The 25,392-nt window shown below is 58.5% G+C and overlaps 1 protein-coding gene across 7 annotated transcripts in view; it reads left to right on the forward strand.

Annotated features, from left to right (window-relative positions):
• HDAC4 (histone deacetylase 4) overlaps positions 1-25,392 on the forward strand; it is a 281,399-nt gene that overhangs the window by 191,567 nt on the left and 64,440 nt on the right. For 6 of the 7 annotated variants that reach the window (XM_039228580.1, XM_039228574.1, XM_039228577.1 and 3 more), the window contains 4 exons: positions 8,754-8,874; positions 12,939-13,060; positions 20,715-20,846; positions 24,022-24,134. In XM_039228580.1, coding sequence (XP_039084511.1) covers positions 8,754-8,874; positions 12,939-13,060; positions 20,715-20,846; positions 24,022-24,134 — 488 coding nt within the window. The remainder of the gene's footprint in view (positions 1-8,753; positions 8,875-12,938; positions 13,061-20,714; positions 20,847-24,021; positions 24,135-25,392) is intronic. The other variant, XM_039228575.1, reaches the window with a different exon arrangement.

A 25,392-nucleotide genomic window follows, 5' to 3' on the forward strand; every position in this document is an offset into this window, starting at 1 on the left:
TCCTGAGGCGGCGGTTCCCACGGCAGCCGCGCCCCGGCCGGGAGCCACCGCGTGCGGGCTGACGAGTGCATCCTGAAGCACACGTGTCAGGTTGGCAGTGGCTCTGCCCTGTGAGTCCCAAGTTCAGTCCTAAGTGGTTCAAAGTTCCTTCCTTCTAGGAGCATTTTGGGAGCGCCTTAGAGCCAGGCCCAGCCTGTGGGCTCAGCCAGGGGCCAAGCGGGGACGCAGTGGCTGACATCTGCTCTCTTGACGTTTGCATCTGTGCTCGTATGTCTGAGGACCAGTGTTACCTTCCAGGACAGACCCAGGCTTGATCCTAGCCTGGAGGTGACTCTGCGTGCTGGTCCCCCTTTGGAAGATTAGGGGGTCTTTCCCCACATCCGTCGGGGAGGAGCCACACTCCCCCGCAGCTGAGGGGCAGAGAGCACGTCTGGCGGGTGCAGTGAGGGACACGTGAGTGTGTGTGAGGCCTGGTGTGTCCCGCACACAGGATTGTGGCTGAAGGCACATGTCCCTTGCGTGCATCTGGGCCCCCTATATTCTTTTGGCAACTTGTTTCCAGGGACACACCCAGGACCTAGAAAGCAGAGATAGTGGGTGACACATTCACAGGCTCAGTTAGTTTTCACATGAGACATCAGCTCAGCCAAACCTGTTTGCTCCCTGGTGATGATGTAGGCAAGATGTGCATTTCTCTCCTGTATCAGGTTTCGGTGTGGTGACTGTAGGGTGATTGAACCTTCCAGTGCTCGTGAGTAAAAATACTAGTCTTTACACACTTCACTCACACACATAAGCCTCACAAAACCACTGTCTTGGGGCACCTGGGAGGCTCAGTCGGTTAAGCGTCTGACTTTGGCTCAGGTCATGATCTCATGGTTCATGTGTTCAGGCCCGGTGTCGGGCTCTGTGCTGACAGCTCGGATGGAGCCTGGAGCCTGCTTTGGATTCTGTGTCTCCCTCTCTTTCTGACCCTCCCCGGCTCATGCTGTCTCTCTCTCAGAAATAAATAAAAACATTAAAAAAACAAAAAACAAAAACAAAAAACAAAACCAGTGTCTTCAGCTACTGAAAATGCTTGGCCATCCGGACAAACCATTGTAACAGCCCATCCTGTGGACTTGAATCTACCTATGCACGACAGCATGAGATGCATTAAAGCATTCTCCTGAAGACCGTAATTTAAAATTACAGAAGAATCTTTTGTTTGGTGTGCGATATATGTACAGAAAAGGCACACACCCTGTTCCCAGGCTCACCTCCCAGTAGAGCACCCGGATCAGGACGGAACCACATCCGGGCCCTTCCCTCCTCTGCAGAGTAACTCCTCCCTGGCACCTAACATGGAGGGCAGTTTTGCCTGCTTTTGAAGTTGATGTAGATGGACTCATGGATATGTAGGATTTTGTGGTTTGCTGTTGTCACTCACTCACTCACCATCACACTTGTGGAGTGTGTCCTCACTGCCCTGTGTGGAGACACTAATTAGGAGATCACTAATTCAGCCTGCTGCCTGTGCCCACTCACAGACACCCCACCGTATTCATCCAACCCGTGTTTGGTAGGTATCTGGGTGTTTGTCCCTGGATGTGTCTCCTGGTGCGGACGGGCAGGTGTGAGGCATGCATGTGCCCCCCCTTTCCTGCTTGAGGCCTGGCCTCCCTCAGCCGAGTACGGCGGCTCCCGCGTCCGCTTCCCCACCAACCCTGGTTGCCATCAGCCACGCCAAGTCTGGATGAGAGCAGTCGCTCCTGTGGCCTCAGATGCACACTTTGATCACTGGTGAGACTCAGTGCATTTTCAGGACTCCTGTCACAGGGATATTCCTTTCCTGGGCGAAGTGCCTGTTCAAATATCTTTCTCATTTTTGTGGTGGCTTCTCGCCCTTTTCCTCAACTCGGGTAGTTCTGTTGACGTTGCCGCACCAAGCTCTCTGTCAATGTTACGTTTCCCACACACCTTCCTGTGCTCGGCTCCGTCTGCTCTGCCTCATGGTGGCTTTTAAACAGCATAGGCTCCTGCTGCTTCGGCGGCCTGATCGGTCTTCTCCAGACTGGGTTCAGAACATGTTCCCACCTGTGTTCTGTGTACGTTTTTATAAATATTGTCTTTCCAAAAGGCTGTTGGTTTTTTCCTAAAATATGCAGCTAGTGTATTGTTTTCATATTCAGTTTGTCTTTCCACTTACCTATTTGCAAGTTGTTAGTAACTGGTTTTATACATAAAAGTAACAACTTTTATAATCTTTAGTTACTAACAGCATATTTTGCTCTTAAAATCATATACTTTAAATGTCTTTTTATTATAATAGTCTGGCTGCATTTTGATATAGAAAGAATATCTGAAGAGTTTTTCCTGTGTGTCAAATCTAATTTTTGTACCAATATTTGAAAGTAATTCCTAAATCTGCATGGTGCACCATGTTTCATCACACCGTTTGGGTAAGATGCTGGCTTATGGCCTCCACAATGGTCCGTAGTCAAGACTCCAGGCATGAGGACAGAAGGCCATCTGGAGAAGATAAATTGCAGATGTGGGTTGGCAATATACACCCTTGGTCTTTGAGGGCAGACTTGTGTCTGCGGTGGACCGATGGGGCAGGCGAGGTGGCTGCGCGCATGGGTCACTGCCCAGCCCACTGGCTCAGTGACACGGTCCTCTATCCATCCACACCTCCACACCAGCCCAACCACTGCCTGTATTGTGTATGTGGACTCCTTTGTGTCCAGGGTCCCTCGTGGGTGCGGTGTGGCCAGGACACTGACCACCTTTGAGTGGTGTGGCATGTGGGGTCAGGAAAATGCCCCAGATGTCCTGACGCACTGGTCTGGAGCAGAGCGTGGGTGTCAGCACTGATATTTCTAGACCTCCCTGGATTCTCACTGCAGCCAGGGTTGTGGACTGTGAGTCTAGGTGAGTCCTCTTGCTAGCATAGGGGCTCCATGGCCTGCCGTTGGGGGCTGCCCTCTATTCTGGAGAGCTGTCCCCCTACATGACGGCACCTGGCCCTCATAGGAGCCCTGTGATTGGGCTTCTCCTGGGGGCCCAGAGCCCAGGTGTGCTCCGTGGGGCCGCACACACACCGTGGCCTCTGCCTTGGGGCCTGCTCCTTTGTCCTCTCGCAGGCTTCACTTTGGCCTCAGTTGCATAGCCTACTTACGTGTTTTGCTTTCGAGTAGGGTAATCGTTGTTTATCAAAGGATGGATGTTAACACTGTAAGCCTCAGCTAGTTGATGTGTGCCTCAACTAACCAACGAACACCAGGTTCTCAGATTGCTAAAAAGCAGCGCAATTAGTTCCTCGTAGTTTACCAGAATCTTCCAATAAAAATACCATCTGAAGCTTCACAAAATGCAAAAAGATTTGTCTTCAGAAAACATTTTAGATCTGTTTACAAGTCAAAAACAATTTCTTCTCTACCTACTAAACCTCCCTCCCCTCCCCAGCTGGAGCTTTGGAATGTTCTCTGCCTCCCTCCTAGCTCGCACTCACAGCAGCCGTGGTGGTTTTCAATCCGTGGATTTGGGTGGTCAGGTTTTATTATTAATAATAAACTGTGTACAGTTTGGGTATTTGGCACGCTCGTGTAGGCTCTGCAGCCCTGAGTGTGGTCTTGTGAGAAGGCAGGTCTTGCAGGCTGCTGGGGTGGATGCCGCTCAGAGCTCCTACGTGAGTGGGCGCTGGCGGCCCACACCTATGAAGGAGAGCCTTGTTCCCACCAGCTTAAAGGGCGTTTGTGGGGAAATGCAAATGGCCTGGGGCGTCTCCCGTTTGTAAGCATTTGAAAATGCCTTGCAGGGCATCTGTTTAGTTTCTTGGGGTTTTTGTAAAAGCGAATTTCCTATTGAATATTTAATTAAAGTTTTGTTACATTTGTAAACATTTACCATACTTTGAATTTTAAATAATTCTGCAGTTTTCTTTTACTTCTTGATACCAGTCAATGCTGTCAGCTCTAAGGAACAGTGCATTCCTGGAATTTGTGGCAGTTTTCATCTTGTTCAGCATGAACACATGATCGGTAGTCCGGGAAGTTTCACTTAGATTAAGACTCTAAGACATAATGTCTTGTAACACAAATTCAAAGGGGGAATCCAATGGAAGGCAAGTCTTTGTTCTCGGAGCAGTCTGGGGCGAATACAGGTACATTTCTTTTCCCTGTGATTTACAAGCACAGCCCGAGTGGAGAAAGGTGCCATCATTTGAGGATTTGAGGAAAGTCATTCATGTTGTTTTAAAAGAAAGAAACAAAAAACCTGACCCAGAAGGTAATTCTCTATCCCATCTGTGAAGTGTAACTTCCTCAGAGTCCAGTGGGGCATGAGAAGAGTGAGTAAATCCCAGGCAGGAATCACATGGAAAACCCTTGAGGGGTTGTGTCCAGAGGCGCCTGGTCCTTAGATCCCTTCCCCTGAGGGGAGGGGACTTCTTCTCTTTTATTTACATCATTATCCCCATTGGCCAGATCATACCCTGGGGCACAGTTAAGTCTGTAAACCCTGTGTAATAAATGCGGGGTACCCAACATGAATTAATTTTTTTAAGGAAAAATTAGACATTTGATATTCGTTTATTGAATATGTTTTATTGATTCTATAGCTTTGATTTAAAGTGGAGGAATCTAGGGGCGCCTGGGTGGCTCAGTCAGTTGAGCATCTGACTCTTGATTTCGGTCATGATCCCAGGGTCATGGGATTGAGCCCTGTGTTGGGCTCCACGCCGAGTGCGAAGCCTGCTTGGGATTCTCTCTCTCTCTCTCTCTCTCTCTCTCTCTCTCTCTGCCCCTCTCCCCACTTGTGCTCTCTCTCTCTCTCAAATTAAATACATAAGTAAATAAATAGAGGAATCTGGATGAGCAGAGAGTGACATATGGAAGTGTAAGTGTGGCATCACTATATTGTACACCTGAAACTATATATATAACACCATGCACACTAACTAGAATAAAATTTTTTTTTAAAAAGAGAAAAAGTTTTACTCAGTAAGCATTTTATAAGTGTCAAATGAAGTGTTTTGTCATGCGTGTTGGGTTGGAATTGAGGATACAGTTAGAATGCAAAGATCCCAACATACGTGACCAGAACAAACAACCTGCAGGATAAAAAAACAAGGTGGCGGAATCTGTTGCGACAAGCCAGTCTGGAAGGACGACGGCTCCTTTTGCAATTCTCTCCGTATAAAGTGCCAAGAAGAGAAGAAGGTCCCTCCATGGCACGGAGTCGCACATCTGTGGCCTGGCGTTCCGTGGGTTTGCTGCAGGCCCTGTGTGAGTGCGTGGGTGTGAGTTGTGCCCGAAGGGCCTGGTACATCAGCCTCCAGCTGCAGGTGGGCTGGGAGGGGCCAGGTAGGGTCCGCCCTTCTGACCACGTCACCATATGACCCCTCTTATACACTGGACTCAGCCCAACGGGCCAGGGAGGTGCTGTGGCGTTCGTGTGGTTTATTTATGTCATACGTGGACTTGTCTTGATTGAGTTCCACGAGACCCCAGTAAGATGTCCTGTCCCAGCCTGAGCTGCCCGAGGGAGCCCACGTCAGTCCTGCAGACCTATGTCTGCACAGCAGGCAGCTCAGGGCACAGGGCCCGGCCAGTATCTCGCAGGTGCCACAGCCCCGGCCAGTGACAGGGCCACGGGGTCCTCCGGGTGGGGCGGCTGCCCTTCATCACATCCTGCTGCGCTTGCCTGTCACTGGGATTTATCTCACGCACTCCCTGCTGGGTGAGGTGTCTGTTCTTTGCCCTTTGAATTTCTAGAGCCCATGACGTCAGCCAGGGCTGTGGCCGAAGCAGGGAGAGTCAGAGGCCCCCTAATGTGGTCCTCGGGGCCAGGCTGTCCCTAGGGGGCCCGCAGGGGAGTCACAAGCATCCGCACCCCGTGGAGGGCAAGTGGAGCCACACTGGCAAGTGCTTTAGGGGAAGATATGGCCGGCTACCACGCAGTTTGGGTTTGCTGGGAACCCTGCCCGCCAAGAGTCTCTGCTGCTTGTCTGCTGCGCACTGTCCACTCCTCTGGAACCACAGTTTTGAAGGACTGGGAGGGCCATCTTTTCTCTTCCATCTGGGTCTTCCTGCTCCTCCTCTATCTCCTCATCAGGTGGTCTGATCCTCCCCTGTGTGGCCGGCAGCACCGAGAGGGAACAACCACAGCTCTTCACCTCACTGTGGTTACACCTCCTCACACATTTATTAGCCAATTCTCATCCCCCTTTGTCAGCGGCCCTCTGTGCCCTCTGCTCCTCCATCTTGCTCCTGGTTGTAAGGCACGCTGGGTACGGACACGGTTAGCCCGTGGCGTGTGTTCTGCCACCCACCTGGTGCTGATACGCTGTTAGGAGCGCCACGTGACTGTGTATCTGGGCACGTTGTAAGCAGGTCTCTGGGTGTGTGTGCACGTGCGATTTTCTGACGAGTGCACTTGCAGACAGGAAAACACAGGCTTTGCATGTTCAGAATGTGTGTTCACTCTGACACTGTATACATTTCAGGGGACCGAGCAGTGCTGATCAGAAGCAGGTGTGACTCTGTGCCTTTGGTCAGCCCCCCACGGCCCGGCCTGTTACCGTGAGTGCCCTCCTCACGAGTGTCGCAGGGACACTGTGCCCAGTGGCTGGCACATGGCACATATAGAGCTCTGGCAGGCTTCTCGTGTGCCCGTGGGGTCACTTCCCCAGAGCCTGGGAAGGCCCATGCGTCCTGATGGGAGCTTCTGAAGGTACCCTGGGTTCGGTTTAGTGAACTTTGTGTTTCCCTTGGGTGATCTAACTCAGACCCTGTCCCCAAGGGGTCTGTGCTCACTGTCATCCACGACACACTCAAGGCCACTGCGACCTAACTGCAGGGGGACACTGCCCTGGAGAACATGGACACACCTACAGCCAGACAGAATTCAGGTTGTGGACGAGAACAGTGGCAAGAAAGACGGTTTCTCTAATGATATTAACAATTCATGAGCAATTTGTCAAGTATCCACAGAGTCACATTTCATATGCGTCAGAGAGAACCGTGAACGCATAACAACAGCAAGCACGTAAGGGAATGAAAGCCCAACACCAGGAGAACAAGGATAAAATAAAACTCATCATTTACCAAACCAGTGAAAGGAAGATCAATGTCAAAACTCCCGGGAAATTTCAAAGCGATGGAAAAACTAGAGCAGATTACATGAAAACAAGTATTTGAATATCGAAACCCAGTTCTTTTCTCCTGCATCCATCCTTTACGTCGACCCGCACGGACCCGGAACACGACACGAGCGAGACTGACTGCGATGCGGCGCTCCGTCACCCCTGCGTGTCCTGCAGTCCGTCTGTTTGGACACTGCTCACCTGAGGGCTCTGTCCTGCGAGTCCCTCCCCCCCAGCAGACGCCAGTTGCCGATCCAGGGTGTCACCCGTGCATCTGGCCAGTCACTGTAGGTCCTCAGAGGTCCCCGCGGCCCCTCCTGCAGGAGATTCTGTCCCTGTGGACTTGGAGTGCGTCTCCCTCTCAGTACGTGCTTGCTTGCCAATGTGGAGGTTGTCTGAACCCCACACTCTTGGGACTTAATGGAGGCTTCCTTATGAGCAATTCTTAACTGTCTGCACCCCCTCTACCCGCTCTCTGATGAGGCTGAAGATTCCAAGCTTCTGATCATGGCTTGGTCTTTGGGTGACCGGCCCCTCCAGGAGCCGTCCAGAGTCCAGCCAGAGTCCCCGCGTTAGAACAAGAGATGCCCAGTGCCCTGGAGTAACTCACTTTGGAGTTTACAAGGGGTTTAGGAGCTCAGTGCCAGGAACTGGGGGCAGAGGCACCCCTATGAGTCACTGGTGATCCCAGGTACTGATGACAAGGACAGGGTCACTGGTGATCCCGGGTGCTGATGACAAGGACAGGGTCACTGGTGATCCCGGGTGCTCCTGAAGATACCAGGTGCCCACCTCTGGTGCATGGCCAAGGTGGCAGCTGGCGGTCAGTGTATGAAGGCGTTGTGGAAAGCAATTAGAAGGTGCTCTGAGGGGCTCCTGGGCGGCTCAGTCGGTTAAGTGTCTCTCGATTTCGACTCGGGTCAAGGCCTCGTGGTGTCTCGGATGGCGCCCCGGGCGGAGCCGGAGCCTGCTTAAAACTCTCCCCCCCTCTACCCGCTCCCACTCCCTCTTCCGTCCCCTCACATAAGTAAGTGTTCCTATTATAATAGCACTGCTTGGACCCTTGACGCGAGCAGGAAACGTTACCTATTACAGGCGGAAGGATGGTGCGGAGAGCGCTGTGCGGCCCGCGCGTGGCGCCGGGAACGTCCGCACGGGACAGGCTCGTGGGAAGGTGGGGGCGGCCTCTGGACTTTTCTCCGTGCGCGCGTCTGTTTGTCAAACCGCCCGGTGACCGTGTTCTCCCGAGAACCCCGCGAGGCGCGGCGCCGAGACGAGCCCCGGGAGAGCGGCTGAGGCGAGCGGCCGAGGGGGAAGCTTCCCTCCGACGCGAGGCTGCCCAGCGAGCATGCGCGGTGCGTGCGCGCCCCCCTCCTGCTGGCGGCGGTGCGTGCGCGTGCACACCGCCCGGGAGGCTCTGCGGCCTGGGCGGTAGCAGGCGCGAAGCCGCCGCGCCGACTTCCCAGGGCGACGGTGCCCCAGCGGGCCTGTTAACCCTTGTCCCGCCCTCCCCCCTCCGAGGAGCCTTCTCGGCCCCAGCAGCGTCGGGTTTCCGGTCGCTGCCCGACTCCGAGCGTCTGCCCCGCGCCCCGGCCGCCGGTCACCGGTGTGTGCTTTCCCCGCGCAGGCGCGGTGGCCAGCACGGAAGTGAAGATGAAGCTGCAGGAGTTCGTCCTCAATAAGAAGAAGGCGCTGGCGCACCGGAACCTGAACCACTGCATCTCCAGCGACCCTCGCTACTGGTACGGGTAAGTGTGCGCGCGGTCCCACCCCCACCCCCCCCCCCGCCCCGGGCCGGCGCGTCCCCAGGCCTGGGCGCCCGACCCTCGCGCTGGGAGGCGGGGGCGGCGGGGGCGCGCGGGCCCTCCAAGCGGTAGTGGCAGGTGCGCGGCACCCCAGGGAGGGCCCGTGTCGGTGACGCGGCGAGGCGGGGGCCTGGCCTCCCCGTCTACTTTGGCCACAGAAGGAACCACTTAAACTGGCACTGGGGTCGGGGCGCCTGGGTGGCTCAGGCGGTTAATTGGCCGACTTTCGCTCAGGTCATGATCTCGCGGTTCGTGGGTTCGAGCCCCGCGTCGGGCTCTGTGCTGACTGCCAGCTCAGAGCCTGGAGCCTGTTTCAGTCTGTGACTCCCTCTCTCTCTGACCCTCCCCTGCTCACGCTGTCTGTCTCTCTCTCTTTAAAAACAAACAAAAGAACTGGCACTGGGGTCTAAACCGTCTGGATGCTCCCACTGGACTTCTACCCAGTGTTTCACTGCCCGCTAGGCAGGCCCGTGGCGCCTCTGCTGGTTTTCATGCTTTCGTGAGGAGCCGTTTCCCGGAGCCCGCGTGGTTGGCAGAGGCCACAGGAGAGCCTCGCTCGTGCCATCAGCTGCTGAGGCTGGTGTGCCGTGGCAGAGAAGTCTGCGATGATGCCCGCGTGCAGAGGGATGGCCCCTGAGCACCAGCCCACTGCACAGGTGGCCAAGGCGCAGGCCACGTTTGGCGTGGAGGGGCGAGTTTCTGCGACCCTTAAACAACGATCAGGGATGCTTCGCAGGTTTTTGCTTTGAAATCTGGTTTTCTCCTGTTTTCAAGGGTGAGTTCATTTCTCACACCAAACCCATTAGGTAGTTTTCATAAGTCAAAATATGATCATCTTTCATTTCATTGGGGGAAAACTATTTATTTTGAAGCTCCCAGACAGACCGCTGTTTGTACTAAGTGAAGCCCCAGCGCATCCCGCCGAGACGGTCCCGCGGGCCTGGCAGGGGCCCCAGTGCTTTGATTCCTGTGTGCGCGTGCAGCCGCCGCTCGCAGCTCAGTCCCTGGCACTGCACTCACACCGAAACACACTGCTGGTGTACGCGCAGCTCAGCCAGGGACACGACGCTCACAGACGAGCAAAGGCAACAGTGTCCCCGAAGAGCTGCGGGCGCTGCCGTGAGCCCCCGAGCCACCACGCAGAGGATTCCTCAGAGATGCTGGTAGCAGCCCCTGGGGGCCCCACGACTGGGTACTTGTGGGGATGATGAAGACCCTCCACTGGGTTCGGGGGCTGCCGTGCCGACGCCCCAAGGAAAGCAGTTGAAGTGCTATCCGTGAGGTCTCACTGAAGACGGCAGGAAGGAGAGCAGGGCCGGGGCCTCACGCTGGGAGGCCCTGGGGGAACCCGGGACCACAGGCCCATGGAGGCGGCTCGAGCGCAGGGCTCTTAGACCTGCTGGTGGGAGGGAGACTCAGCGGCGATGCAGCGCTTAGCGGCCATGCTCAGCAGGCCGGGAAGCGCCAGGTTCCAGGGACATAATGCTGACCAGGGGCAGAAGAGCGTGAGCTTGGAGGAGCTCACGTGGTAGCAAGCAAGAGTCGTGGGTTGGCCACGTCAGAGTTCTCGCATGGTGGCCGCAGTGGTGGGGGAAGATCAGGGTGGCCGGTGCCAGGTGCTCATGTGAGTGCGGGGGAGCCTGGGTTGGGGAGATGGGGTGGGAGGTGACGGGTTCACATGTGACACGACAGAGCCCGTGCCATGAGAGAGCACGACACATCCCATCCTGGAAGCTGCAGGCGAGGGGTGGTCCTGGCAGAAACAGAAACGAAGCACTGAGGAGGGAGCTTGCACTTGAGGGAAGGGCCGAGGGCAGGTGAGGGTCCCAGGAGGGATTGACAGGGACCGCTCCCTGCTGAGCAGGGCTCCCCGAGGTAGGGCCCCAACCCAAGGAGGCTAGCGGCTCAGCTCCCCCAGAGGGATTTGGGGCGCACAGGCTGGGGTGGGGAAGATTGTGGTCTCAGGGACGTCGCCAGGGGACAGATCTGTTTGCAATGAACTTGGCTGCTGTCTTGTTTTGTCACTCTCAACCTGACATCATGGAGTGACTGTGGTGGTGAAGACTGGGTGTTCCTAGAGAGAGAGTTGAACTCTGACCCTAGTTTGGCTCCACCCACGATAATTAGCACAAATGTGAGTGAGAGCGCATCAGTGGTGGGGGGGCAGTGAGTGAGAGCGTGTCACTGCAGTGTGCGTGCAGCCAGGGACAGGACTCGACTTTGGCTCACCCTCCAGAACCCAGGCCCGGAGCGCGCACACGTGCGACCCCCAGGCGGGTTTTCCCTGGAAGGCTCATGGGCCTATGCGGCGAGCACCCCGGGGCCGCAGGTGCGAGGAGCAAGGCTGTGCTGCTGGGAATCGCTCCTTTGGTCGCTGGGCGGCCCCAGCGGTGGCACCATGGCAGCCTGTGTCCGGACCCTCCCCAGGAGCTTGTGCCTTCGTGCCCTCCTCCTGTCATGGATCCTCCGAAGGCCGGACTGGGAACCGGGGAGGGGGCTTAATGTTGATAGCATCTCGAGACAGCAAAGCCAAAGAGAAATCTACTAGATGTTAAACATGGCACTTCTGGCTTGTGGCCTAATTGTAAACAGTCTACGGCTAAAGTCGGACAACACTAGATATAACTTACAGTAATATTCTCTCGATTAGTTTCACTTCTACCTTCCTGTCCCGTCAGGCATACACAGGGCCTCCCGCATTTCTCACAAAAGAGAAGGCGAGTTCTTTCCCATGTTTTTACGTGGCCCTGAGCAGCCGGGAGCTAGCCGAGGGCCCCTCTGGAGATGGGACTCGGTAGAGAGACGGCGCTGCCCTTAGACCCTTAGGGAGACGCTGAGAGACAGCCCCGAGGGGAGGCCTTCCCGCCCGAGGCAGCCACCCCGCTGGCCGTACCGGCGTGTGGGTGGACCTGCCTGGGCACGCAAAGGCGTCCTGAGGATGGAGCTGCGTGCTCTCTGCTGGCGGGCGCCTGGCGGGCCGTGGCCAGGGCTCTCTGAGCACCTCGCTGCCATGCAGCCCGGCTGGGCCCCACGGCCCCCACATCGGGGCCACGCTCCCCGGACGGGGCTCTGTGAGCAACACATTCTCTGCATGGTCTGTTCTGCTCTCAGATATTTAAATACCCACCTGTAGGCATTTAAGAGCTCACATTCTCAATTCAGATAACACCAGGTGCGTGGATGTGGAGTGCTGTGGATTCAGATAAACAGTGTAACAAATGCCAAATAAGTAAGCTGGCAAATTGTTTCAAGTCATTAAGTAGATTACACAGTTTAAGGACACCACGGAATTCATTATGCCTTGTGTGGCTGCTTCCAGCAGGGCTCAGCCGCCCGTCCCACCAAAACCACACTTCGCTGATGGTCTTCCCAAGGGCCGTCAGCACCGCTCTCCCTCCCAGACTCCCCTCCCGCCCCGCTGCACCTCCTCCCGGAGCCCGATCCTGTCTCCCCAAGTTAGGGACTGAGTCCTGCCTGGCCAGTCGTTAGGGGCAGCAGACTCCATAGATCGATCAGCTTCCAGCCACAAGGTGTTGGCTACTGTGGACCCATCGTCTTCAGAGAAGTGGGCCGGCAGGGTGGGTTTTGCTCCTCTCGAGGTGCAGACGAAGATGGTATTTTCTGCCAAAAGGACGTCCCTTTGGGGACTGCAGACCTCACCAGCACCTGCTCCAAACATGACCCCAGATCTCGGCCACCTCCAGCTCCACCTTTGGTTCTGTGCACACACAGCCCCCCGTCTGCCCTGAGGACGGGCCCTTCTGTGACTGGTGGTGAGCTGGTGGGTGACCAGAGCGCAGTCAGTGCAAGGAGCCCCCCAGAGAGGAGCAGGACGATGGTGGGGCGTTGCACGGGTCCCCACCCCTCCTGGCACCAGGGTCTGACAGCAGAGGCGGTGCTCAGCTGGTCCCCTGAGTCTGGCCTCGAGGCTGCGTGAGGCCAGAGCTGATCAGGTGCTGCTGTGACGCCCTGGCTAACTCGGCCACCTGTCTGCCTGTTCTCTCCAGGAAAACACAGCACAGCTCGCTGGACCAGAGCTCCCCGCCCCAGAGCGGGGTGTCGACGTCCTACAACCATCCGGTCCTGGGAATGTATGACACCAAAGATGACTTCCCGCTCAGAAAAACAGGTCAGTGCCTGCTTCTGCCTGGGGGCGGGGCTCCCAGCCAGCCCCTCCCACACCCCCCAATGCTGAGCCAGGCTGGGATACTTGCCCAGAAGGAATCCCAACTTATTTTCAAGTATTTCCTTTTTTTAAATTATCATGAGAACATCATTTTAAAATGATGATCCTTAAGCGTTTCTTTGTGATTCATACCAAATTCAGCGAGCCTCAGTAAGTACACCTGACTTTTAATCCTCAACTCCTTTGCAAACAACAGCCCAGCCTACCCTTCTCTCCGTGGCATGCTGGACTTGTCACAGCTCAGAGCATCCCCTGGTGGGCACGGGGACACGGCTGCGCCCGCTGACGGAGCTGGGGTCCTGCCAGAGCAAGCCAGTAAGAGTTCGGCCCTCAGCGCCGGCCCTGGGCCAGGCCCAGGCAGTGGGGGTGGCCGGGGGTCCCAGGGTGGGAGGAAATGTGTTCAAGAAAGGAGCTCATTGTGCCCTGTGAGGCCCTGTCAGCAGGATGCCTCAGGGTGCGCGCAGCGCTGTCACCAGAAGAAGAAGGGTATTCAGACACAGGCGGGCGCTCTTGGACTTTGTCCAGCAGCGATGGTTTGAGTGGGCAGTGGCTTCTCAGAAAGATCAGAGTGGCCGCGGCCAGGGCAGGAGGGCGGCCGGAAGGGCAGAGGCCAGAGTGCTGCCTCCCAGGGGCTTTGCCCCAAGAGGCGAGGGCAGGCTGTGGCCAGCTGTGCAGCTCAGGCTCCCCTGGTCACCGACGCAGCAGGCAGAGCCTGCAGGTGCAGGGCATTGTGGGAAATTCCCGGGCGCCCTCCTTGTGGAAATGAGGCCCTCGTGGCACAACTTTTCTTTGTAAACACAAGTCTTCTTTTATCCAGAGGAGTTTGGTTGATTTTGTGATTTAAGGCAATGACACCAGCATCTTTACCCGGGTGATGGGGCTGGAGGGCTCCCCCGCCCCCACTCCATCCTCAAGACGGAAGATGTGGGGCCTCGGTAGTCAGAGCTATGCCCCCGTGGAGTCGATGTGCCGTGCAGGGAGCAGACCCTGAGTCCAGAGCCAGGAATTGCAGGGAGGCCCCCTCAGTAGTGCCTGACTGGTGATCCAGGTGCGGGAGACAGAGGGGCCACACGGGACGGCCATGGGCCTGGGGCTGGAGCCCAGAGTCCCTGAGGAGCACGTGGGAGGCGTCGGCAGAGCCGAGCCGAGGACCCTGCAGGCACGGGCAGGGCTTCCTTTCTCGGTGACAGGGAAGGTGCTCCTGGGGTCCTCTTCTCAGTTTGGGTGCATAGTTCTCACTCGTCCACCGAGAGCAGTCGTGGGTTCGCCTAACGAGAATCCCCGTACTCGCCGGGAGAGCCCCGTCGGGCTGGGGCCAGTTCTCCCAGGGGCCCCGGGCCCCCGTCTGGAGCCTGGTGCTATTCCTTACCACACTCAAACCAGCAGGGCAGGCGGTCACGGGGAGCAGCGGGCAGCAGGCCGGGGGAGAGGCCCCGACTGCCCTGGAAGAGCCAGCCGCAGGGGCCGCCCCTGTCCCGTAGCGCATGCGCAGGTCGTGGGCACCGCCGTCCAGCAGCTTCGGTTCGGTCTTTCCACTGGTACTGAAGCTCTGTGTGCCCTAGGGTGGGTTCCTTAGGCTCCCTTGGCCTCAGTTTCTCATCAGTGACACGGGGCTCTGCACCCCTGTGTCCTCCCCGCTGTGGGTACACTGAGCTTCCTCCTGCCCTGGGTGTGGCGGGCATGGCCCCCAAGGTCCCGATGGTAGAAGCAGAAAGCCGAGCCCCTGGCCACCAAGCAGGGCTACCCGCCTCTCGCCTGGGGCCTGGCCCTGCCGGAAGACACAGCCGCCTCTTCCCCCCAGGCCCCGCCCGGCTGACAAAGGAAGACTGTCCTGTCACACTTGGGGAGGTGCCACTGAGCACACAGCCTCCAGAAGCACTTAATTAAGATGTGGTTGCGGGATCCAGATTTTAAAAAGGCATCACTAGCACGTTAATAATAATATAAAGATTTCAGCAGAAACGCTTAAGCCGCTTAAGGGGATAGAGTGTAGTTAGCTGTCCTGTGTCATTCTGAAAGTATCTTCCAAATGCTTGATGTCACTGTTTCTAAATAATTTATATTTCTGCATTTTTGTAAGGGTCGCTAGGAGGGAAAACTACAAAAATGAGACTTTAAGTGCACCGACTCACCCATGCCCCTGCGCATTCAGGGGGTGACTTCGCCCTGTTTTGGGGGCCGTGGGCTGAGTTCGGATCCGACTTCCCCACTTACTGCCTGGTGATCTGGGTAAGGGCGGCTGTGAGGAGGCCCGGCCGTGCGCGCTCCACTCTCCTCCCAAGCTGTCGGGTGCCCTGGATCCTTCCCCTGCCCCACAGCCTGTTCCCACCAGACTGTCCCCACCCCAGAGCCTCCCCTCAGCGCCCCCAGTTTGGCCTGGAGCAGGTAGCACTTCCAGACTCCCCGGAGGAAGGGCACACGGAAATGGCCGCCATCTACTGCAGGCAGGCAGTCTGGCAGGAAAGACACACCTTGCCCCACGGGCCTTCTGGTTCTGGGCTCCCGGTTGCTCTTCACCAGCTGGGGCCACCCCGCTTCCCTGTGTTCCTGCTTCCCACCAGGCAGTCCAGGTCCTCTCTCTGGTGCAGGGGCACAGAGCAGGCGAGGAGGGAGCCACCCTCCAAGTCCGGCAGCTAAAGATGCACCGGAATCGTTCCCCTCCCTGCCCCAGAGCCCATCTGCAGGATGTTCCCCGCCCTGATCTGGGGCTCGTTGGCGCATCCTCCCCGAGGCTGGTGGGGCATCGAGCAGCTCGGCCAGGGCTGCTTTGGATCAGAGCACCCAGTTCTATGTTCACGCTGAGCAAAGGACGCTTCTCCGCTTCTGAAACCAAACCTGTTTTGCCATATTGATACTTGGAGATTGTAGCTTTCTCCAATAGCTTCTTCCACTTTGTAATTTTTTTTTAATACTTATTTATTTTAGAGAGAGAGAGAGACAGAGTGTGAGCAGGGGAGGGGTAGAGAGAGGGAGTCACAGTATCCAAAGCAGGCTCCAGGCTCTGAGCTGTCAGCACAGAGCCTGACATGGGGCTTGAACTCATGGACTGTGAGATCATGACCTGAGCCGAAGTCGGATGCTTAACTGACTGAGCCACCTGGGTGCCCCCAGTTTGTATTTTTAAAGGTATGAGCTGCTGTCAATTTCTTTATAATGCCTCTTAAACTGCTCTCTCCTGTGACTTCTGAATGATGAAGCGAGACCCGGAAACCAAGCCTTTCACCATTATCCGCCGTCCCCTCCCATCCTGTCGTGACGTGACCTCAGTGCTGAGTGCCATGTACTGCACACCAGGCTGGCGCCCGGGGAGGGGCCGCCCACATCAGCCCCGTCGAGCGGCCGTGCTGCCCACAGGCCTGGCCGCAGCCCCATGTGACCGGGCGGGAGGCCGGGCTCCTAGCTCCCGATGGTCCCCAAGCCAGCCTGGGCCATGGGCCGGAGACATTCGCCTTCCAGCTTGTGTTTGCTTCTGTAGCCAGTGACTCCTTCCTTCTAGAAGGTTCATGTAGCTCAGCACCTCCCAGGTTTGCAGCCATATGGGAAGCAGCAGCTGCTTTCTGTGCTGTGGGAAACAGCAGTCTCCCTGCGGGTGGGAAGTGCCTCCGCTCAGCAGGGAGGGGTCAGCACCCATGGCCCGCGGGCTGGGACCTCCCATAGCTGGGTAGTAGCAGGGTGCGCTTCTCTCCAGAGCAGAGGGAGGAAGGTGGGGCCTGGTGGGACCTCCCTGGGCAGGAGCGCATGGTCCCCCTGGGTCACGCCCACACGGCCGCGGGCCCAGCACCAGCTCCCCTCCCCCGCCCACCCAAGCAGTGCCCGAGGTCAGATGGCCTGTGCTGCTGTCACAGGAGTGTCCTGAGGGACCTCACCGAGTCACTTCATGTTCCCATCACGCTTCCTGAGCTGCCCTGACACCGGGGGATGCGGGCCTGGTGTGGAGAGCCTTCCTGTTCTCTAGCGGCTCCTTAGGCTGGCGGTGACCTCTGGGGGTGGAGTCTGAGGCTAACTGCCTTGCCCAGTGGCACCGCGACTCCATTTCCTGTGCTTAACCAGCAGGGCAGCGTCCGCTTCGCCCCCGATTTCTGCAGGGCGGTGACTCTGAGCCTTTGCCCATGTACCCGGGGTGCTGGGCGCTGAGCTCAGTGCAGGGGCCAGGCCAGGCAGGGGGCCCAGGCTCGGGAATAGCAAGGCTTGTACCCCAAATGCAAGGCAGGTGGATTCAGGTCCGTTCCGACACGGTCGTGCCGGCCTCTGGGCACCAGGCGTTCCGGAGCCTGTGGCCCAGCACGTCCCCCCAACCTGACAGAGACCCTCCAGAGCCTTTGGTAGCCGGTGCAGAGCCGGGTGCATCACCTGTGATCTCGGCGGCCAGCAAGCCAGCCCAGCAAGCCAGCGAATTTTCCTTGTGTGCTGGTGAACCGAGTGACATTCCCAGCACTTGGTCCTCTGTCAGTGTGAGGAGTAGGCAGAAGTTACCAGGACCCTGAACGGGCGTGTTTCGTACGTACGTGACGCTCCCCTCTGTGGTTTGGGCTGCACACGGTCTGTGTCTTGTTCTGAGCCGGTTTGCAGAAACCCCCCGTGCAGGTCGGCAGCGGGGGCAGGAGGGGATGATGCCCACACACTGCGGCCGATTGCACGTGATAAATGGCTCTTGAGCTCCTGCTCGGGGCTGGGGCCGCTGCCCTTCCCAAGCTGTCTGAGCAAGGAGTGGGAGTCACAGCAGCGCCGGCTGCCGATGGGCAGCCTCCCTCAGGACTCAGGCGCTGTGGGCTCTGTAAGGGATGGGTAAGAACAGGTTAGCTTGCTCTGCTCTTCCATCATTTACCTGGTTGCCTTTAAGGAGGAAGCCCCCGGCTGCCCACGTCCCCCAGAGGCGCAGGCGCCATGTTCACGGATACAGGCCGCGTCCTCTGTCCCTTAGTGCCACGCGACTGTGAGCCACTTCTCCCAGACGCCTCTGTCTCAGGCCCTGGCTCTCAGTCCACCTGCTGCTCTATTTGAAGGAACAAATCCAGGCGTGTCCTCCCTCCACCTGCTCACGTTGGGAGCTGGCCTGTGTTCTGAGAACCCCAGAGACCGTCTGGAGGTGCCTGTGGGGGTCGCGTGGCCCCGCATGTGGCAGGTACAGTTTCCAAGATCTGCTATCTCGTAGGCGGCCTGCCGGGCACAGCTGCCTGAGTTACATGTTTTCTCCAAGTTTCAAGAACTACACTTAGGGTTAGCTGGACTGTGGGTCACCGTATCTTCTCTGCGGGGTCTGCACAACTCATCTGGGCTCTGTGGGGTCTGCACAACTCATCTGGGCTTGCTCAAAGCCTGGGCCTGCGGCTGCCGGAGAACGTGCCTTCTCCAGAGCAGAGGACGGGCTGTGGGGCCTTTGCTGCACGTCAGAGCCCTTCACAGCTCAGCCAAGGTCCTGGGGCAGGCGTAGGAGGTGGTACAGAGGGGAAGCCGGCCCAGAGCCTACACAGTGAAGGGACTGCCTCCCTTCCCGCCTGGTCCCCTGGCCTGCTCAGCCCCTGGTCCTGCATCTGGGGGCTCCATGGGGAGGTGGTCCCTGGGAGCCCCAGGGGGATGAGGAGGGGCCCAGCACCTTCTGGCGCCTTGTGCTGGGCTGCAGGCAAGGCCCACCCCGCTCAGTGTATGTCTGCTTTCATCTTAAATGAGACGCTTGACAATTTGAACACAGTGTCCCTCATTTCCGCTCTGCACTGGGCACTGCACGTAAGGTGGGGCCTGTGGGGGAGAAGGGAGCATGCTGAGCTGAGCTCTCCTGAAACCCCCAAGTCAGGGCAAGTCCTTGAGAGCGGCCAGGCTTTCATGTTCACACGTGGGGCGGGTGGGGGGCAGCAAAGAGATGAGCAGAATCCTTTCAGGTGCCACTGTGATGAGACACAGCTACCCCGTGGTCCGGACAGGGTGGGACACGGGCCTGGGGACAAGCGACCGCAGCCATGTGTGGTGGGCCCGCCCGGCGCAGGCCACAGGTCACAGGGAACCTGGGGTCCTCGGCCAGCACGTGGCTGCCCATCATCATGGTGCCCTGGCCGGTGCCGTCACTCGAGCAGGTGTTGTGAACGTGGTGACCTGCGGGCCCTGGGGAGCCGCTCTGTGGCCCGCGTCCCGAGGAGCTCCTTCCCGGGGGCCGCGCCGTCCTGCTGTCCCTCCTCCGATGGAAGGTTGTTGAAAGGACTGACGGTGTCCTTACAGCAAAGACCTGGGTGGCCTGAGAAGAGCGTCGTCTCCCCTGGTAACCGGACGGGGGCGGGGCGTCCTCCGCGTGTCCCCGAGCGGTGCCGACTCGGCGGGAACGAGAAGCACATAACTCTGCAGCGGCCTCAGAGCAAGTATGGGAGGAACGGAAGTGGATCTTCCGGCCCCTCACGCTTTTCCTCGCCGTGAAAGTCCTGCAAGTGAGCGGACGCTCGCTCTAAGCCCAGTGCTGCACCTGGAAGGGCCCGTCCCTACCTCCACACCCTCGAAGGCTGCACCCTCCCCCATCCAGGGCCCACAGACCCGGCCTCTTTCAGGGGGAGTGGGGTCCCCAAATCCACTGCCCCACCCTCCCTGCCCCCCGAGGGCCGGAGTCACAGTGCCCCTGAGATGCATGCATGGCCTGCTTCCTAAAACCAAAACCATCTTAGTTCTGATTCCAGGGGGAAATTCGATTATATTGCTCGACACCCTGGAGAGCAGTGAACTTCCTGTTCCAGAAAGATTAAAAACAGCAGGGGTGCTGATTAAAAACAAACAAACAAAAAGGTAAAAACGGGATAATATGCAAACACACAAGCAGTAGGAACTTGAAGGTAGTCAAGTAAAACCCCAGAACCCCAAGTCTCCCAGTGACAGTCTTCCCCTGTCCCGGCCCTGGACACTGGTGGCCTTGGGGCGTTTCCCGCACAGGCATCCGGATGGGGCACCTCTGGGTGTGGTGAGGCCACCCTCTGCCCAGCAGCTCACACTAGGGTGCCCCTCACTTCCCCCGAGGTGCAGCTTGTCTGGTCTCAGGCTGGTCTGGGCCCCAGGTGGAGAGGCTTGGGGACCAATGTGGGCTCAGATTTGCAGGCTTGCTAAGCACAGAGCTGTTAATGACCGAAACCAAGCTGAAACACCTGTGTCCGTGTTCTGGCAGACTCTGAGGGAGACAAGGTCGCTCACCTACCCAGAGGTTGCACTTCACACTCCGCGGCAGTCCCTTGCAGAGGTAGCCGGGACCCTCAGCAAACAGCTTGTCTCCAGGTGGTTAGACGTGGGGGGAATTTCTGATAGGCAGGTGAACAAGGAAGTGTAGAACATAGAAGCCGTATTAGCATTCGGGGGTCAGTGCCCCAAAATGACAAGCACAGATACATAACCCTGTCCGGAGGAACATAGCCAAGGCATCATGTAGCCTTCTTGCGTCACGTGGGACTTCAGCATGGGACAGAAAAGATGCTGCACGGGCCTCAGGAACCCTGCCTTCACTCTGCTCTGTGACAGCATGGCAGCGTTACGTGAATGTGTACCTGACTCACATAAGTTTTTAACTGCCAGTGAGATCAACTTGACCCCCGTTGTGAGTGTCTGACTATAATGACATCTCCTTTCTGTGCAGCCTCCGAACCCAATCTGAAATTGCGGTCCAGGCTAAAGCAGAAGGTGGCCGAAAGGCGGAGCAGCCCCTTGTTACGCAGAAAAGATGGGCCGGTGGTCACAGCTCTAAAGAAGCGTCCGTTGGATGTCACAGGTACGTCCGGGAGTTGTGGAAGCCCGGCTAGCGCCTTCGCGAGGCTCTGCCGCTGCGAGCCGTTCCCGGGCCCCCTCTGAGACCCTGCATCTCTGCACACACTCTTGTCCCCGGGGCGTCCGAGAGCCATAGCCAGTGCCCTGGTGGGAGTCTAAGTACGCCCTGCACCACCTGTCTGCTGCCGGCCTCAGCCACCGAAAGTGGCATCCACGGGCCCAGGCCCGTCTGACATTGCACCGGGTGTTTTCAGGAATTTTAAGGTGAGGTTCCCCGATCCTGCCCTGTTAGTGGTGAATCACGTGGTTCTGACCTGCTCACCGCCCGTGACACTGTCTGGGCCACAGGCAACATTGAAATCTTCCTGGCAGGAGTCCCGCAGCTGGGAGGGGGAGAGGACTGAAGCCCCGGTTTCCACTTTCCTGGCGAGCGTTGCTCTCGCCCCCCACCTAGTGGTGGACATGCAGAAGTACGCCCTCGGCGGAGCCCGGGCCTGAGGGGCGCCCTCCTTCCTCAGGATGCTCCGCACTTCCTGAGATGCCCCCACTGCAAGGGTGCACCCCACTTTCAGGAGGCCCCCTCCGCTCCCCAGGGTGCATCCCGATTCACTGGGGTGTGTCCCACCCTGAGGATGCACTGCCTGGAGGTGCACCTGTCCGAAGAGCACAGCCTCTGTTCTGGGGGCAGCCCCCAGCCCAGAGCGTGTGTCCTCCTTCCTGTGGGCGCGCAGCCACCTTCCTGAAATCACCCGGAGAAAGGAGCTGCTCTCAGGTGGCTTGGGAACGAGGCAGGGAGGAGCCGTGTTTGTAGAAAGCAAGGTGCCTCATCGGAGAACCCAAGCTCCGGGTAGTGGTGTCCGGAGGGGGTCCCTGGGTGGGCCCCATGTTAGTGGCCAGCGCCACACACACGGATCCAGCGCTTCTGAGTGCAGGGGAGAGCTTTGTGGTCCTCTCCTGCCCTGACCTGCTGCGCTCCGGGACCCATGAGCCAGGCAGAAACCCCTAACGTAAGCGCCTGCCTCTGAGTGTTTGTGTGGGAAAGAGTATGCTCGTCCCGTGTGGGCCTGGGGCTCTGTGCCGGGTGCGTCCGCCACACACAGGCCTCATCACACGAGTGTTGTCACTGAGGCCCAAAGGCTCGCCGGCGGGGGGATGCCATTCGAAGTCGTGAGTTAGGACCCATCTAAACAGAGGTGCAGCTCTGCTTCCTCTGAGGGGGGCCCGGCGTGGGGCCCGTGGTACCCATGCCGTGTATCTGGCCCCGCTCCCGGTGAGGCGGAGTCGTGGGCAGGCTGCTTCCTGCGCCTCGGTGCTCACGTTCACGTGGTCAGCCCGTGGTGCTTTCAGGCCATTGTGAGCGGCACCAGGCTGCATGTCAAAGCGGGGACACAGGTCCTCGCCTCTGCAGAGCTCAGCGTCTAATTTGAGAGACCAGACGGTGCCCGCCCCAGCTGACGGGGACCGGGTTGTGCTACATCCAGAGCACACGCGGAGGAGCCCAGGGGCAGGCAAGGCCGGGCGTGCTTGGCGGAGAGGTGCAGCTGGCAGAGAGAGGAGAGGAGACCGGCTTCCGGGCCTCACAGGCAGGCAGGGTGGAGCCGACGCTCCGGAAGTCAGGAGAATGAGGAGTTAGAGGAAGGTGGTGCGGGCTCTGCTGCAGGGGAGTGTGGTGGTGCAGAAGCGGGCCCACCGACGTGTACGGACGGTGGGCAGGGGGCCTAGGGGCCCCGTGGGCGCAGGGCCGGGCCTCACCTCCCCAGTGGTTGGTTAAAGCTGCGCGTGTGCGGCAGGAGCAGAGGTGGCGGGTGAGCGGGAGTCGCTGCTGCTCGCCGTGGGGCGTGTCTCCTTCCAGCCTTTCTTCTGCCTGCCCGTCCCGCCGCCGAGCCCGTGCCACACAGTGCCCCCCTGTGTTGTTGCGAGTACCACGGTTACACACTCGTGTCCGTGTCCTACCCCACTCTCCTGGAGCCGCAGTGAAAAATAGTCAGTGTCGTTGGGTTGGAAACGGGTGAAGAGCTGGACGTGCATTTTTATTGCCCCAGCTTCTCACACACTCTCACGGGGGGGTGTGTCTGGTGACCCTGCGGGGACACACATTGGCAGGAAGTCGGTGGAACCCAGCGCGTGGCCTGGGACAGGAGCAGCAGGAAGGCGTCCACGGCAGGGCCCCGGGGACCGCACCCGAGGGCCAGGCGGCTGCCGGCGGCGAGGAGGCGGCTCTGTCTTGTGCACAAGCTGTAGCGGTTCCTCCCCCGGGCCCTTCTCTGTGGTTCCCAGTCCCTGAAGTACGAGGGGCCATGACTGCAGGTTGTCACTGTCCGGGACGGCCCGTGGCCGGGCTGCCGCCACAAGCCCGAGCGGGTGTTGCTGGGCTGACAGCTGCTCCATCAAGAGACCAGGGACCACAGGGGTCACAGTCCATGGTGACGCCGTCGTTAAGATGCCCATAACACCAGAACATAGAGCCACAGACCCTCCCACAGACACCGGTGTCCCCGCGGCTCCCGTGGCAGTGAGGAGGGGGACCGGTCGTGGGGAGGTCGCCGTGGAGCCCAGTCCCGATCAGCAGGGCAGCTCCGCGTCTACCTTTAAAGCTACTCGGAGGATAAACCAGCGTGTGATTTCAGGTAAACACTGGTCAGTCACGGGAGCCCCGGGCAGCACTTTCCCCGGGCGTCTGATGTCACACAGGAAAAACGAGAGGCTTTCCTTCCGGAGGAGCCCGTGGCCTGAGGCCTGTTCGCGAGCACAGGAACTCTGCCCTCTCGCTGTTCAGAGTCCCTTGGCTTCCGTGGTTCCTGGTCCTCTGCGGTTAGGTTACTGCTGAGTGTTCAAGGGCTTATCTTTTTGGTGTTTAGGATCGTCTCCAAATTCAAGAGGAATAAAATGGGTAACGTGCACTGCTTGAAAGGCTCAGGTGGGGCCTCCGCAGAGCCGTACGTTTGCAGGGTTTGCAAGGAAGTCAGTAGCAGAACTGAAAATAGGGACTTAGCCTCACAGTCCCCGTTTGGGGACCGCGGTCATGTTGTTTTCATGATGTGACACGTGCCAGTCAGTCAGCAGGCGGAAGGCAAGAGCCCCCAGGAGGCCCTGGGCGCCAGGCCCAGTGAGCACGTGCCGCGGCCTTGCCCAGAGCCTCTGCGCGCGCCGCGGCTCACCAGTGTCTCTCCGCCCCACAGACTCGGCCTGCAGCAGCGCCCCGGGCTCCGCGCCCAGCTCGCCCAACAATAGCTCCGGGAACGTCAGCACCGAGAACGGGATCGCGCCCGCCGTCGCCAGCATCCCCGCCGAGGTCAGTGCGGGCTTTCCGTTCCTTTCTGTTCCCTGCACCGGCCCCACAGTGCATTCAGACAGCTGGTTTCCTTGAGGCGACCGAGGTTTGCAGGTACCCCTCAGCCTGAACCATTGAGGTCGGGAGGCACTCTGGACGGGGCACCGTTGGGACTTCATCCCGCCTTCCTGCCGCTGACTGCTGCTTCTCCTGTCAGTGTGAGCCCAGCGGTCCAGACGTGAGAGCAGCTGCAAACCCAGCCTTTCCTCCCCGCCTCGCGCAGAGCAGGTTTTATTTGGTCGTTTCGTAGTGCACGCCTGGGCCGGTGGGTCCCGCGTGCCTCGCTGCTGTGTGTCCCCGGGCTCTGCACGGCGGCCGGGAAGGGAACGCATAGGAACCGTCGTTGGAAGGAGGCCAAAGTATCTGTCGTGGTTTAGAAACACACAGATTAAAATATCAGCCAACAAACACACATCTGTGTGTCATGGCGGGGAGAGGGGGGTAGCGGAGTGACACGGGCGGATGGTTAAGGACAGCGGAGCCGGCATTTCAGAGGCGTCTGAACCACCAGCCTCAGACACACAGTCAGTCCCCCTCCCCCAGCTGCGCCGCAGTGGAGAGGGGCATGGGCACAGAGAGGGTTCTGGAATCACTTGGCGAGGGAGGGTGCTCCAGGGGAGGTGAGGGGCTCGGGGCTGGCTGCCGGTTTTGCCCTTGACCAGACCTGGATGACTTTCCGGGCAGTAGTTTCCAGGACCTTCCTTCCATGCACCCTTTTTGTACCTTGTTCACCTTGTTCCATCTGTTTAGTGCACAAGCGTCCCTGGAGCTCCCACCGCGGGCCAGCCCTGCACCGGGCCCTGGGGACAGAGGCCAGAAGCGGCAGGCTCCAGCCGGTTCCCAGGAAGAACAGGGGAATTTCAGGCTTGCTGAGCGAGGCCACGGGCTGGGGGTGCCTGTGCCGGGGCCGCTTGGCACGGAGTTTTCGGTGAACAGAGGAGCCCGAAGGGCTGTGTGCCTCATGTCGGGGACGGCCCCGCTGCACGGGGGTCTTTCTGAGTTCTGCTGGAGCCCTGCTAACTTACAGGAGCTGTAAGGGTAGTCCCTTCACTTTCCACCTAAATGTTTAGGAGCGAGTCCTCCCCCTGCGCAAGGTTGACGGACCTCACTTGGGGTGCACAGGCGCCAAGGCTGAGCTCGTCGTCTGTTGATGACACTTGTGCGCACAAGCACGCGGCAGATTAGCGCTGGCCCCTCTGCGCGCGCGCGCACACACACA

The sequence above is a fragment of the Hyaena hyaena genome, unplaced genomic scaffold (assembly GCF_003009895.1).
Source record: "Hyaena hyaena isolate Hyena2069 unplaced genomic scaffold, ASM300989v1 scaffold_31, whole genome shotgun sequence".
Classification (NCBI taxonomy): domain Eukaryota; kingdom Metazoa; phylum Chordata; class Mammalia; order Carnivora; family Hyaenidae; genus Hyaena; species Hyaena hyaena.